The 13,269-nt window shown below is 50.0% G+C and overlaps 1 protein-coding gene across 6 annotated transcripts in view; it reads left to right on the forward strand.

The window, feature by feature from the left end:
• The window catches only part of CLCN3 (chloride voltage-gated channel 3), an 84,565-nt gene extending 74,322 nt beyond the window's left edge, over positions 1-10,243 (forward strand). For 4 of the 6 annotated variants that reach the window (XM_059926741.1, XM_059926740.1, XM_059926744.1 and 1 more), the window contains 3 exons: positions 1,665-1,881; positions 6,009-6,084; positions 7,508-10,243. In XM_059926741.1, coding sequence (XP_059782724.1) covers positions 1,665-1,881; positions 6,009-6,084; positions 7,508-7,654 — 440 coding nt within the window. In that variant the 3' untranslated portion in view covers positions 7,655-10,243. The remainder of the gene's footprint in view (positions 1-1,664; positions 1,882-6,008; positions 6,085-7,507) is intronic. The other 2 variants (XM_059926743.1, XM_059926745.1) reach the window with 1 other exon arrangement.
• The last annotated feature ends 3,026 nt before the right edge of the window (positions 10,244-13,269 follow it).

A 13,269-nucleotide genomic window follows, 5' to 3' on the forward strand; every position in this document is an offset into this window, starting at 1 on the left:
GGTGTAAAAGTGTACTTGCTCCTTTCTGATTATGTGCTAGGAGCTGTGAGTTTTACAAGGAGATTCTTAATGCATGAGAACTCGAATACCGTTGACATATTGAACACGATTAGAAGGGTACATGGCACAGTGACAGACTGCTCCCCTCGTACTTTTCTCCTGCCCCCTCAGGAGCTTCTGTTCAGAGTAAAGCTTTAGCTTGTGCGCCTGGGAGAGAGGATCTGCCGAAGGTTTTCCCCATGGCAGTACTATTATCAGCCTTAGACTGTGAAACAGCGTTTACTCAATAATCCGAGCTGCAGTACGTGGACCAGCCTTTTGTTTATCTCTCTGTAGGAGTTAAAATTAACTTTGTACCTGCCCAGGTAGTTGAAACACCATTTTATGAGTATAGAGACTTTTTTGGTTTCTAAAATGAATACAAGTGAAAGAGCTGTAGATCCCTAGAATCTGTCACTACCAGGTTTCACAGAGCAGCTGTCATACATGCTCACAGCACCTCCATTCCTCCATTCACAGGCCATTAGCCCGGTGCTTCTACGGGCCAAAAGCAGTTTAACGAGCATTTTTCAGAAGTCATTTATGTCAGTCGCTGATGGGCTTTCTTCTTCTCCGTGCCCTTCTCATGCTTCTGAGATGCTTTGGGGAATCCTAGCGCTAGAACGTCACTGACTGTGACAGCACAGTGAAGCAGGGCCTTGCTGGTCAGAAGGAGTAGAAAGCGTTGCAGTGTGTGTTTATGAGCTGGGCTCACTGCTCGTGTAGGGCGGATGCTTGTTATTTTGGCTTAAATATTTTTGTGGCAAAACTCATGTTCAGAATGTGTTCAGTATGACAAATACGATACTTGTACACAGAGCTTTGGATTCATACTACCTAGGAGCATAAGCTCTTCCATTTTGCTTGTGTATTCTCTCCCTTTCGTGGGTTTCCTCCTCCTCCCCATGGTCTCTGCCCCTCCTCTGCCGTTTTCTGCGTCTTGGCCACCTGTTGTCTCACAGTTTGAGAGGTGGCAGAGGGGAAGTAGGCACAGGACAGGAGCACTTGAGGCGGAGCCCCGGAGAGCGGGAATGAACGGAGCCTGTGCAGATCAACCTCGAAAGTCGGTTGGTGTCTGTGACGTGTGTAACTGTACTTTCAACCCACCTCATGACGCACCTAGAAAATTAAGCTGAACGTCAGAAAAGAGAAAAGTAGCTGGTTCACAGGGGTAGGATAGACAACACGGTCCAGGCAAGGATGAGATTCTCTGTGGTCCCACCTGCAAGGCAGGAGGAGTGGCCCACGGCACAGGCAGGCCTCTCGGGGGTGCGTTCCTGTAGTCAATGTGCTCTCGTTACTTGTGTACGTTTAAAAGCCCGTACTCCCAACATGCCTCCTTGTCCCCCAGAGTTAGACCACAGCAAAGAAAATTATGCCATGATATAATTATACCACAAGTATTTTATTTGCATGAAGGTGATTTGTTGTTGGTGGATTCTAATTCTGTCTAATTTAAGAAATTGCTAAATGGCTTTTCAGTCGGTTTGGGAAAAGAAAGAGGGGACCAAAAGGATACGTTTATTTATTGTTTTAAACCTCTGAATAAGCAGGTTGTCCTGAAAACAAAACAAACAAAAGAAAACCTATCCGTTTTTAGTTTTTGGTCTTGTCTGTCTCTTCAGAGAGCGCCAGAAAGAAACAGGAAGGGACAGTGGGCAGCTCCCGCGTGTGCTTCGCCCAGCACACCCCATCGCTCCCAGCAGAGGGTCCCCGGCCGCTGAAGCTACGCAGCATCCTGGACATGAGCCCGTTCACCGTCACGGACCACACGCCCATGGAGGTCGTGGTGGACATCTTCCGCAAGCTGGGCCTGCGGCAGTGCCTGGTCACGCACAACGGGTGAGTGTGCTCGGTCCCGCCCCGCCAGCCTGCGGGGCCCTCGGGGGGGGCCCGGGAGGGGGATGCCCAGTCTGCCTTTTAGGGTCGGCCCCTCGGAGTCCCACTTACCGACGGTGGGCAGAGCGTCAACTGCCAGGGCTTTGCCAAAACAGAAAGTGACACTTGTCAGGAGCGCTTCGGAGCTGCAGGGAGCCCGGAGGCGGCATGGTGCGGGGCGGGCGGGGCGCAGCTGAGGGTGTGTCCCCTCTTAGAGGGCGGCCGAGCCCGCGGTGTGGAGCACGGCGGCAACCTGTTCTCTTTTTGTAAGTATTCATCTCCAGTACAGTAATAGCTTTCTAAGTGTTTTGCTGTTTACTCTTTGATTTATCGTGTAATGAGGGAAATCAGATATAATTAAACGAGGTTTGTGAATTAGATGAAAACCCTTTGCAGATGCTTTGTTTCTGCTTTTCTGTGGTCTCCATCCACAAACCTTTTGAATAAAGTGCTGGCAGATGAACACCAGTGCACTTAAAATGTATAAGTTGATTTCTCTGCCCTTTGCACGTAAACTGGCCATGTTTCCCCACGGTAGGAGTGTGGGAAGTACGGCCTGGCGGGTGTCAGGCAGCGTGGAGACGCCCCGCGGGCCCGGCCTCAGCACGGGCCTCAGCCTGGTGTTGCTCCCCTGCTCCTGGGCTGGCGTCTGCCTCCTGCCCTTTCTCTCCGGGCCCCTTGACCCCTACTGCATTGCTCTTCCTACCTGGAATCCTCAGGGACAGTGTTCTGCCTGCAGGCTGATGACGGCAAGGCCGGATTGTGTGTAGACGGGATGATTCCCCCGCACCGCCTGAGGCTCCTGCGAACACCGCACACTTAGGGGACCCAGCGGTTTAACAAACAATCCCGTAGGGACAGAGCACACGACCCCTCCGTAGAGAAAGGAGGGAAAGCGAACACCTCCCGCTGGGACACTGCCTTCGAGTTTCTCATTGACCTCTGCGGCCCCCTGCACAGAGGTGGTCGTCGAGGCTGGGGAGATGTGTCCATGCACGTGGTCAGCACGGCACAGCTCAGGGGCCAGGTAGCCTTCCAGCTCGGAAGCCCAGCCTCTTGCTGCTTTACGTGGTGATTGGCCGATAGAGTCTGTCTTCTTTCTTTGTGATTTCTTAAACGACTGTTTTCTTGGACAGTATATTAGCCTGTATTGGGTGAGGAATAGAAACAGAAAGCTAGAGAACTCAATCCACGATTGGTGTTTCCACTGTGCCAACCAGTTAAGATAAGTCTAGGTAACAGGAAATAAATCATTTGAGGGATGCAGCTCTTGATCAAGGGCAGGGAGTCTGACGATCAAATGCCACAGATACCGATGGGAGAAGAGATGTATGTTGTAAAATAACTACTTTCTTCTGTTTAATGTCTAATTTAAAGAATAATGGTACCAGACTTCATGGTTTAAAAAGCTTAATAAGTACACGCTAAATGGAGTACCTTTTCATGAAGGTTTGGGGTCCTTTTAGTAATGAATGGCTCACTTGGAAGCCGAGCTGAGTGAGTTGGCTTATTAAACGTTGACCTGCTCTGTGTTGCTCTCTGTGCCTGGCGTGGCTTGTCCTCTTATGTCATAACAAGTGTGGATGTCCTTCTCCAGTCCCGGTGAAGCACGTCACAGGCTGTGTGGGTTCGTGCCCGTCGTGCACTCTGCTGACGGAGTTCAGCTTCTCAGCAGCACGGATGCTGGAAAGGCGTGAAGGGGTGGGGGGGCAGCGGATGAAGATCTTACCTGATCCCGCCGGTTTGTAAGAAAGCGTGGGGTGGGAGGTGGCTTTTTATGTTTATTGGCCTTGATTATATTTTCCTTACTTCTGTCCTTCGAGGAAAATAGATTGATAGCTAAAAGAAGAAGAGAGCTCATCAGCTCATCTCTTCTGCATTTTAGTGGAGAGTCTAATGGTCAACATGTTACAGTTTATACTGGGTCCTTCAACGTGGAAAATAACTATGTGTCTGGGGGGAAGAAGACCTGAGGAACCTAGACTCTGAGGTGCACGGAGAAAGTGAGACTAGGCGGGTGTCTGGCAACGTCGAAGGTGCCCCACGTTCTGTATTCTGATTAGCAGAATTTCTCAAAATCTTTTAGTCTTGGTGGAACCAGCAGGATGTTAACTAGAATGGCTCAAAAAAGAGGTCCGTGACCATATGCGTTTGTAAAGTGTTGGATTAAATACAGTTGAGGTTCTTTACTGTGGAGCTTCTCAGAGGGGGGTGAACAGCAAATGTGATTTTCCAAACGTGCACCCTTTAGGGGAGGAAAACGGGAGCAGAGGAACTCCTGGGACTGGTGTTTCTTGGAAACCAGTATTGATACTTTGGGAAGATGCTGGGTCGTGCACTGTTTACTCTGACGTCATTGTTCGCCACCTCCCTCCAGGGAACAGAAAATTGTTTTCTATGTGAATCACATTTTGCATTGATTTTCCTTGCACTCCTGAAAGTAATAAAGCAGCGCTGAATCTGCCCTTATTACTCTCAAATCTCTTTTCTCCAGTAACTAAAGAGAGGAAATATGTGTATTTCCTCCTTTTTAGGGCTGTTACTTGGTGAATACAAAGATTACTTTAGAAGTCTATAGATTTGCCATCGTGTCTTTAATAAATTCGTGACTGTCCTCACTGTTGTGTACCTTGCGGTTTGGCAGAGGTTACTAACATGTTAACTGAAATTAATCATTGTATGTAACTGGGTAGAAAAGAATGAGTAAGAACTAAACTGGGATTCTTTTACTGAATTGTCAGGATGCTCACATTTCTTGATTCCAGCTATAAATGCAAGTGAATTGATGGTTTTTGTCTGTTTTACCTCAAACATTTAGTCAGAGAAGAACATCTACTGAGATAGTGTTTATTTTATGTAGTGCATTTTTTGAGCTTTTTGGAGGGAAACTGGCTCCCATGCTCTGAGAACTGTTCAGTTAGTTTGTCTTTGTTCTTAAGGAAAAGTACGTTATTTTAAAACAAAACGAGAAAACATTAGCAAAGAACCTGTTTCTGCCTTGCCCATTCCCTACCCTCTCTGTTTGCCACCCCGCCCCGAGCACCCCCTAGTGACTGCTTTTTAACTGACATCGGTGGGGGACCAGAGCCTTTGACTGAACGAGGTCCCCTGTGACTTCTTCAGGGAGTCAGGATGGTCTGAGGCAGTGCCATACAGAGCTGACTTAACCGGATCACAGGGACGTCCAGTCACCCTGAAGGGCACGCTGGATGGGCTTTCAGAATTCAAAGATTAAAGCTTTTTAGGGTTCTTGACATTCACTGTCTGTATTGCCATACATTGTAGTTGAAGTCATTCACTTCCATTATAAAGCCAGTTACCAGAATTTTGTTTTAATGAATAAAAAGCAGTTGAATTATTTTCAAGTACCCTCATGAGAATTTGTTCATCATCTTGCTTGATGTTATAATAATGATATTAACCGAGAAATAATCATTATTTAGAGAAAAATGTATAAAATTAAAAAATCATTTTTATTAAACTTATTTTAAGAAGCAGAATTTGGCAGGTCCTGAAAATCAGGGAGCGCATGTATTAGTCAGCTTTATTTAGTGTGCGTTTTCTTTCATTTTAATTCCAAGTAGTAGTCACGGGATTTCTTAAGTCTCTTGACAGGCAAGAGGCTTGGAGGCCGGAGCCTGAGGAGCCTGAGCCTTCTCCTGCCTTTTCCCCGGTGAGGGGGATCCGGTGAGGAGGGCCGTGGGCTGACATTTCAGAAACGAGAGAAACGCTTTCCTCTGTGGAAAGAACACTGAAAATGAAACTCCATTTCAGAGTTTGATAGCTGTGATAGATGTTGTTTCTTTGTACTTTTTTGTAGTCATCGTCATTGTGAGCTTTTGATTTTTAATTTAAAAAGGATAACCACCCACCAGTGTTTCAAATAGGATTGTGTCACTTTGGAAAGTCAGTAGAATTCATGCTGTGGGACCTGGGATTTCAGATCATTTCTGTGTTTGTTTTCCTAAAGCTCATTAAAGCATTCTTATGGTTCATGTTTTAATTTTTTCTCGCATTCTCTATCATTATGACTGGAAGCCCCTCCCGCCTAAGTTCTCCCGCAGTCATTAGCATCACGTGGTCTGTTGCAGGACCGTCTTGGGGATCATCACCAAGAAGAACATGGTAGAGCACCTGGAGGAGCTGACGCGGCGCGCCGAGCCCCTGGTGATGACGCAGCTGCTCCCCAGACCCGGGGGTGGGGGCGCACCGTGACCCGCCCGCAGTCTGTCCGCGAGGCTGGGGGCGTGTCCAGGCCCCACCGCAGGGAGGGCCAGCGGGTCCCGCCTCCCGTCAGGGTCTTTCCTTGGATTTGGGGCTGTAGGCAGCGTGGTCGGCGGACGAGCGGACCCTCTTGGACGTTCTTGTGGCAAATACGTGCCCTCGCGGACGAGCCGCTCTGTTTACAGTGCCCCCCAGCCCCACCCCGTCTCTGTCTTGTTCCCTGGCCTTTGGCCGTCTCGTGGGGACTCTGGCTCAGACGTGGCTGTCACCGGCCTCCGTTCTCTGCCGTATCCGCAGAGTCCTGGGGCCTGGGCCCCGGTGCCCTTCGCAGGCTGTTTCTGGAACGCTGTCAGCAGCTTTGAGAGCCACGTGCGGTGGTTCTCACTGGCTCTCTGTCCCAGTGGGGTCCTGACTGGAGATGATTTTGAATCATCTGATAGGTGGCCTGGCTTTGGCAGTTACTGCCTGGAACTGTCTTGGCCTGCAGTTGCCGTCCCTCCGTGAGACCTGTCCCAATCCAGCGCCGATCAGGCACCCCTGTTGTGCGCTAGCCCTTCACAAGTGTTTCATGCATCCTTTTTAAAAAAAAGCTACTAACCAGAAGAGTAAGTAGCTACCCACCCATTCTGCTTTCTGCTTCGTCTATAATCATCCTTTAGGGCTGCTTCTTGACGTTTTCACCTGTCTTTTAACGTACGCATTAACAGCTCAGACTTTCATAAAAGCACTGTATCTTAACTTTTTTGACCAAAATCAAAAAAGGAAGACATTGATGACTGTACTAGAAATTTGGGTTGTCTTAGAGATTTATTCTTGGGATTCTGAAGTTTGGGATTGAAATTCTGTGTTGACCATTTTATATGCATTTTATCTCAATTGTATGTGCTTTCATGTAGATTCTGCATACAACTGGGCAATCCTTAAGTTATTTTTTTAAAGTTAGTTCATTTTGGCTTTAAAAAAAGCTGAACATTGAGGGGATTTGGTCATCAGACACTTCTTTCTTGATGCGGTGGGAACGAATTTTCCTTCTCAGGTGGTGTCAGCGTCCTTTCCTGTTCTACATCCTCCCGTCTTTGTCCCTTTCTCGCTGGCACACGTTACTCAGGGTGGCTCTGCTTCAGGGGGGCCCAGTCCTCAGTCTTGGGGAAAGGACACCGAGCTGTTAGTGACGTCGTGCTCGCTATATCCAAGGATGGGTGCTGGGTATTTAATTATCTTTACCAACAACATGCTTTTAGAAAATACAGAATCAGGCTGCTTGCTTTGCTCTACTCCTGTCCACAAAAAGGGTTTAGCTGTGGATTTAGCGCCTCTTTTCTTTTCCTTTTAATTTTAACGGCAACCTTCTGTTTATCCTTTTCAGACGCCTCCTTGGTATCATCACAAAAAAAGATATCCTCCGTCATATGGCCCAGACGGCAAACCAAGACCCCGCCTCCATAATGTTCAACTGAGCCCCGTGACGTCGGAGGGAGAGGAGGCCTGCCTGTTGAGCAGCACCACGCTTTAACCCGCTTCAAAAAAGGAAATAGAAAAGCCGGGCCGCTGCAGCATGGTTTGCAATACTGCTGGTGGAATGGAGGAGTTGTTTGGGGAGGGAAAGGAGAGAGAGAAGGAGGCGAGTGAGTATCTCCCATCCCACGAGGGCAGCACGTGGTCTCCTGTCTGCGCTGGATGCGCTCAGCCCGGGGTGTGGCCTGGGCCTCCCTCCGCGGGGAGGGCGCCCGAGCCTGACCCCGGCCCCCGGCCTGCTCTCCAGCACCGCAGAGACGTGCCTGTTTCGGGAGGGATCCCTCTGAGTCGAGCCATCTCTAAGACTGCAAGGTCTTGCCCTTTTTTAATCAAAACTTTTCTGTTTAACTCATGAATTGTACAGTTAAAGCGTTACCTTTCTACATTCCGGACGAGCTTCTCCCTCTCCCCGCCACCCCTTCTCTCTCGCGCTCTAACAAAGCCTCTGTAAGTTGGTGTGCCCTTTGGAAGCAGTCCTTTCTCATATTGAGATGTACTGAGGTTGTACTGAGGTTTCACACACAAGAAGGGAGTGTTTCTTGTGCCCTTAACCCTGTAGTTTGCCCCATCACGAGATGCTCGGTGCCGTCACGTGTGTGCCGACAGAGGCCCATGGCACCGGGAAGACCTCCACGGAGTAGAAACGAGCTCTCGCTTGGGTTCAGAATCAGCAACGGTGAACTTGACTTGTGAGGATAAACAGTTTTCTTTTTGCTTTTTTTTCCGCCCCTCTCTGACTTTACGGATAATGTGACCTGGTCGTATGCAGATTTTCTGTTTCTAAAACTCCTATAATACACAAGTACTGTTGCGTGTAAGGAGACAAGAGGCTGCTTCATTGACAGTGCCGAGAAGGAGGAATTCTGTTTAGCTGCACCTGGTGTGAGTTGCATGTTTAAACACTGGAATTTTCTTTTTCTTGAAATTAGATCAGTCTTTTTCTTTTCTTTTCTTTCCTCAAGGTGTTTTACTGCTGACACTGAAGAAGAAATGTAATTCATAACTTGCACTAAATGTATATTTCTTTCTTAAAAATTTACCATTCTTATTTATATTTTTATGGATTAAAATTTATAAAATACAGATCAGTTAATATCGCACTTAAGTAATTTTACCTTTTTAATGTGATTTTTGTAGACTAATTCAGACTTAGAAATATGGAGATACGAACAAAGTTTACAGTGGGAACAAGGGTTTACGATGTGGTTATGGTTATTTCTCTGTGATCAGATGTGTACGGAAACCTTTTCTGATCTTTCACTGCCATCCCCTGGGTTGTCTTCTGACCTGTCCATTTTGACTCATTAACTGGAAGCTGAAACTACATATTATTTTGCAGATTAAAACCAAAAGTTTAATACTGTTAACCTTTAAAAGAAAAATGGAAACAGTAGAATTGCAGAGTTGGCAGTTAAAACATTAATCTGAACAGAACCTGTGACTCTTTGCATAGGTCGCATCCAGGTGTCCAGTGACGTTTTGAATCCACACTGCACTTTTTTGCAGGATGAGTTGAAAATGTACTGGGATGTGTTTGGAATTGTGGGTTTTGGAAATATCTGACTTAATCGTGGTCTTAATTCACTATTGGCAAAGGCAGTTTACTTGAAGCACTGGCCTAAAAATTCTGGATTATGTATTTTTGGAGGCAAAAATGAATTTTTACAGACAGACGTTTTCTGAAACATAACTGGCATTGAGCTGTTTTTACATTTTAGCAGTGGTTCTTCACTGCCTGGTTCTTAATATATCTGTAAGATCTGTGAGGTCACGGAAGATCTTTACGATCTGGAAGGTTTATAAGATCATGAGGCCAGATTAGAGTGACAGTTGAGAGTTGAGCAAAATGTTAGGAATTTCGTGAGACCTTCTCAGTTTTGCTGTGTGCCTGCAGTTAGTGTTTTGTCCCCGTTCCTCCCCCCTTGGCTGCCTCCACGCTTTCTTCCTGGCGTCTGGAGGTCAGTCCTTCCTGAATGATGGTCCTGTGCGTCTCCTCTCGACCTGTCATCCGTGCATTTGCCCCGAGAGGCACGGCCTCATGAAGTCACACGTGACGTGGATTTTGTCTCCCACGTTTCCTTTCCGATTTCAGGTCCTGCTTCAGAGACTGACATCTCGGGCGGATGTTGATTTTCTTCTCGGTGTGTCCGCCCTGCTGAGACAGGGGAGGGGGGGGCCGTGTCTCCAGTGCGCTGGTGGTTGTCTGCGTCACTCTGTCCCACTTTTCCTTTTGGTACGTTGGGGTGTGTCTGCTTTTCTGCCAAAGGAGGGAACACTGGAGACCATGAGATCGATGTGCCTGGCTCACTGGCGAACGGATTGACCGATGTGGGTGGAGTGCCTCATTTGAGTACCTTTTGGAGAAGGTATGATGAGAATGGGCAAGGGTGTCAGCATCTCTTCTTACTCAGCATTGTTTTCAGTTTTGGCTCATGAAGAATGCTTAGTTTGTTAGTCTGTGATGTTGCCTAGAGCTGTATTTATCTGTTTTTATTTATACTCATGTAGTAAAGCTGCATATCATTACAGTAAAAACGGTTACTGTGATGAGTCAATCAGAAACTCTATTAAAATCTGTATGACAGTGTGTGGTTTGGCCTTTGATTCCCTCTGTCACCGTCCCCCGCGGTCACTGCGCTCTGCGCGCAGCCTCGAGGGTGGGGGGGGAGGGTCCCGCGTCTCTCGCGTTACAGGGCCGGTGCTGTCCTTTGCAAGCAGGAGCGACAGGGGGACAGACCCTGGGGTAACAGCGCGTGGACGTACCAGCGATGGTGTCGGCGGCGTCTGCGGGCCCACAGAGAGATGGCTCTCAGTTTGCTGTCACACCCCTGAAAGGAGACGCGTAAGGCGGCGGCACCGTGTGTTTTTAAGAACGAGTGTGGAGGTTTGCTGAGAGAACTGCCTGCGAGGAGGTGGTGACAGGTGCGCTGTGGAAAGGCCCCCGAGGTGTCCGGCGGAAGGAGCCCGGTCCCCACGCGCCCGGTGGGCGTTGTGTCATTGCTCTCGCGTGCTGTTCACTCGGCACGTGGTGAGCACCGACTGGGTGCCCAGCGCCGCTCCCTGCTCCCGAGGCCTCCGGGCACGCGGGGTGTCAGATGCTGACACGTGTCGGGGTGCGCTGTGGTGGTTGCCGAGCACATGTGTTTACGCGATCCCGGGGACCGCGCGCCGCTGGCACAGCCGGTGACTCGGGCAGAAATCCCCCGGCTGGGAGGGTCCGGGGACACAAGCCACGGGGGGCGGAGATGCTGGTCGTGTCCGAGGGGCAGGGTGACTCGTGAGCGCACCGTGGGGGCGGCCGGCTGACGCAGTTCCCCGCCGGGGGAGGAGCCACGCTGAGCACGCGTCCCGAGGCGGGAGCCCCGGCAGGTGGGGGGCGGGCCTGGGGCGGGGCGGGCCTCCGGCGCTCTGCGGGTCCAGACCGTGGGGGGGCGGGGTCCTGAGGCTCGGCCTGGGGGGCGGGGCGTCCGGACCCTCGGGGCGTGCAGGGCCGGAGTTGGGTGCCGCCGTCAGGTCTCCCGGGCTTCGGGCCAGGGAGCTCGGAGCACCGGCTGCGTTGGGCGAGGGCGTCCAGTGGACAGTTGTGTGTCTGAGGTGCGTGTTCGGGACGCAGGCCTGACCTCAGCCTCCTCGTGGGGCAGGACAAGGCCACCGTGGGGTCGAGCGGCCAGGGCAGCGTGAGGCCGGGTGCAGAGGCCCCTGGTGGGAGAGGTGGGCCCCCCGGGCGCGTGAGTCACGGTCGCCGACAGGTGAAGGCAGTGAGGACGAGAGTCGGCCCCCGGACGTCACTGATGACTTTGGCCGGGGCAGGTTCAGCGGGATCCGGCGGCGGCCGTCTGCCTAGAGGGAGCTCTGCAGAGATGGGAAGGGGCTGAAGGCATCCGGGGCCACTTCCGGAAGCGCGATGTGTGATGGAGGGTGCTGTGTTGTAAGCTGCGGGATGTTATGGCTTTTGTTGTCGTTCGTGGTGTTATAAGGACACAGCGGGCCCCGACGGAGGCCCTGTACCAAGCCCAGGTCACCAAACCGCGGCTCAGTCCCTCAGCGAAGGGCAGGTCCAGGCCCCGGCAGCCTGGAGGTGCCCGGTCAGCACCAGTGAGGTCATCCGCCGCGGGCCCCTCTGTCTCCTGCAGGTAGGTCACCTGAGCCCCAACAGGGCGCCGTCCCCCCTTGGGCCCAGGAGGGCGGCCCGTTTTGCACAGCCCCTCGGACCCCCTCCTGCTCGCTGGATGGGATGAATCGCTGAACACAGCCAGCAGGGTCTTCGGGGTTTACTCAGTTGGATTTTGCTTCTTTTAAGCAGTGGGGATGTTTGAGGGAGACTCTCTGCTCTGAGAGGGGGAGGGGGGGCCTTGAGTAGCAGGAGGGACTCCAGGGGCGGGGAGCAGGTTGGACAGGCGGCCTTGAGCGGGAGCTGTGAGCCGGTGCGAGGGGTGTGTCCTTGTGGAGACAGTTGAGATCACGGTCTCGGGTGAGGTTTATTGCTTCCGCTTCTTTTCTTGGGTGAATCATTCTACATGTGTTAGAGGTCACACAGAAAAAACTTTTCAAGCTCCAGGTGTGAGCTTAGCTAAATTTGAGCTAGGTAATGATTTTGTTAAATTCTGATTGGGTCAAGGTGCTTTATTCATGAAAGAGCCCAGGTACTTAAAATGAACAGGAAGGCAGGTGGCATTTGGAGGCCGCAATAGCCATTGAAGAGTAGATAAAAATATGTAGTAAACGAGGTTTCAAAGGACTGTGCCTTCAGTGCAGGAAAAAGGTAAGAAAGGAATGCTTGGTGTCGGGCTGGCAGGAGCTTGTTCTTGAATGACCGAGGCTCGGACCTTGGAAGGCCAGTCCCTCCTGAAGCGTGCTACCAGCCCTCGGACACAACTGCTGGGCTTTGAGACTGGAAATGTGTCTACTTCACAAGACTGTCGTCCTCAGGAAGCTCTGCTCACAGCTGTATAGCATCCAAATTGTAACTGCCACGTTCTTGGCACTCCTGCCCAAATCCTGTCTTGGCTCCAGTATACCCAGCTTTCTGAAGATTTGCACTCAGCTTTGTGTAAGGTATGGATGAAAAGCTGAATTTTTTTGTCCCCTTTCATTTATTCCTTGGTAGGAAATCCTGTTGAAATCCGCATTACTGATCACAAGAAGGCAGATTTTAAAAACTTACATTTGAGGTTGTTGGATCAACAAATAGCAAAGTTAAAGGAACCTAGGATTTCTAGCTGAGCAAACCGTTTTAATGGAAGACACTTGAGTTTCGTAATCAGTATTTTAGATAAACGTGTTAACTATTTCTGAATACTGCCACAGTACTGACAAGCACCCTAGAAAGTAAAGAAATCTGTGGGAAAAAGCTCAAGAGCTTCTTAAAAGGTTATGTTAAGACCAAATGTGATCTGGTTTTTCCCGAATCAAAGCACGTGTGAGCTAATTGTTACTGTCACGTTTTAACATAAAGCAGCTCAGTGTTCAGATGGGCCCAGGTAGCTGCAGGCAGGGCCTCACGTAACGGAACTGTGTCTGTTCTTAGAACGGGAGCCCTGCTGTCAGGATGTGGACGTTCCTGGACGGGAGTGAAAGGGAGGGGGAGGCGCCATCAGCTGAGTCTTAACTGCC

This window comes from Balaenoptera ricei, chromosome 6 (genome assembly GCF_028023285.1).
Source record: "Balaenoptera ricei isolate mBalRic1 chromosome 6, mBalRic1.hap2, whole genome shotgun sequence".
Lineage (NCBI taxonomy): Eukaryota > Metazoa > Chordata > Mammalia > Artiodactyla > Balaenopteridae > Balaenoptera > Balaenoptera ricei.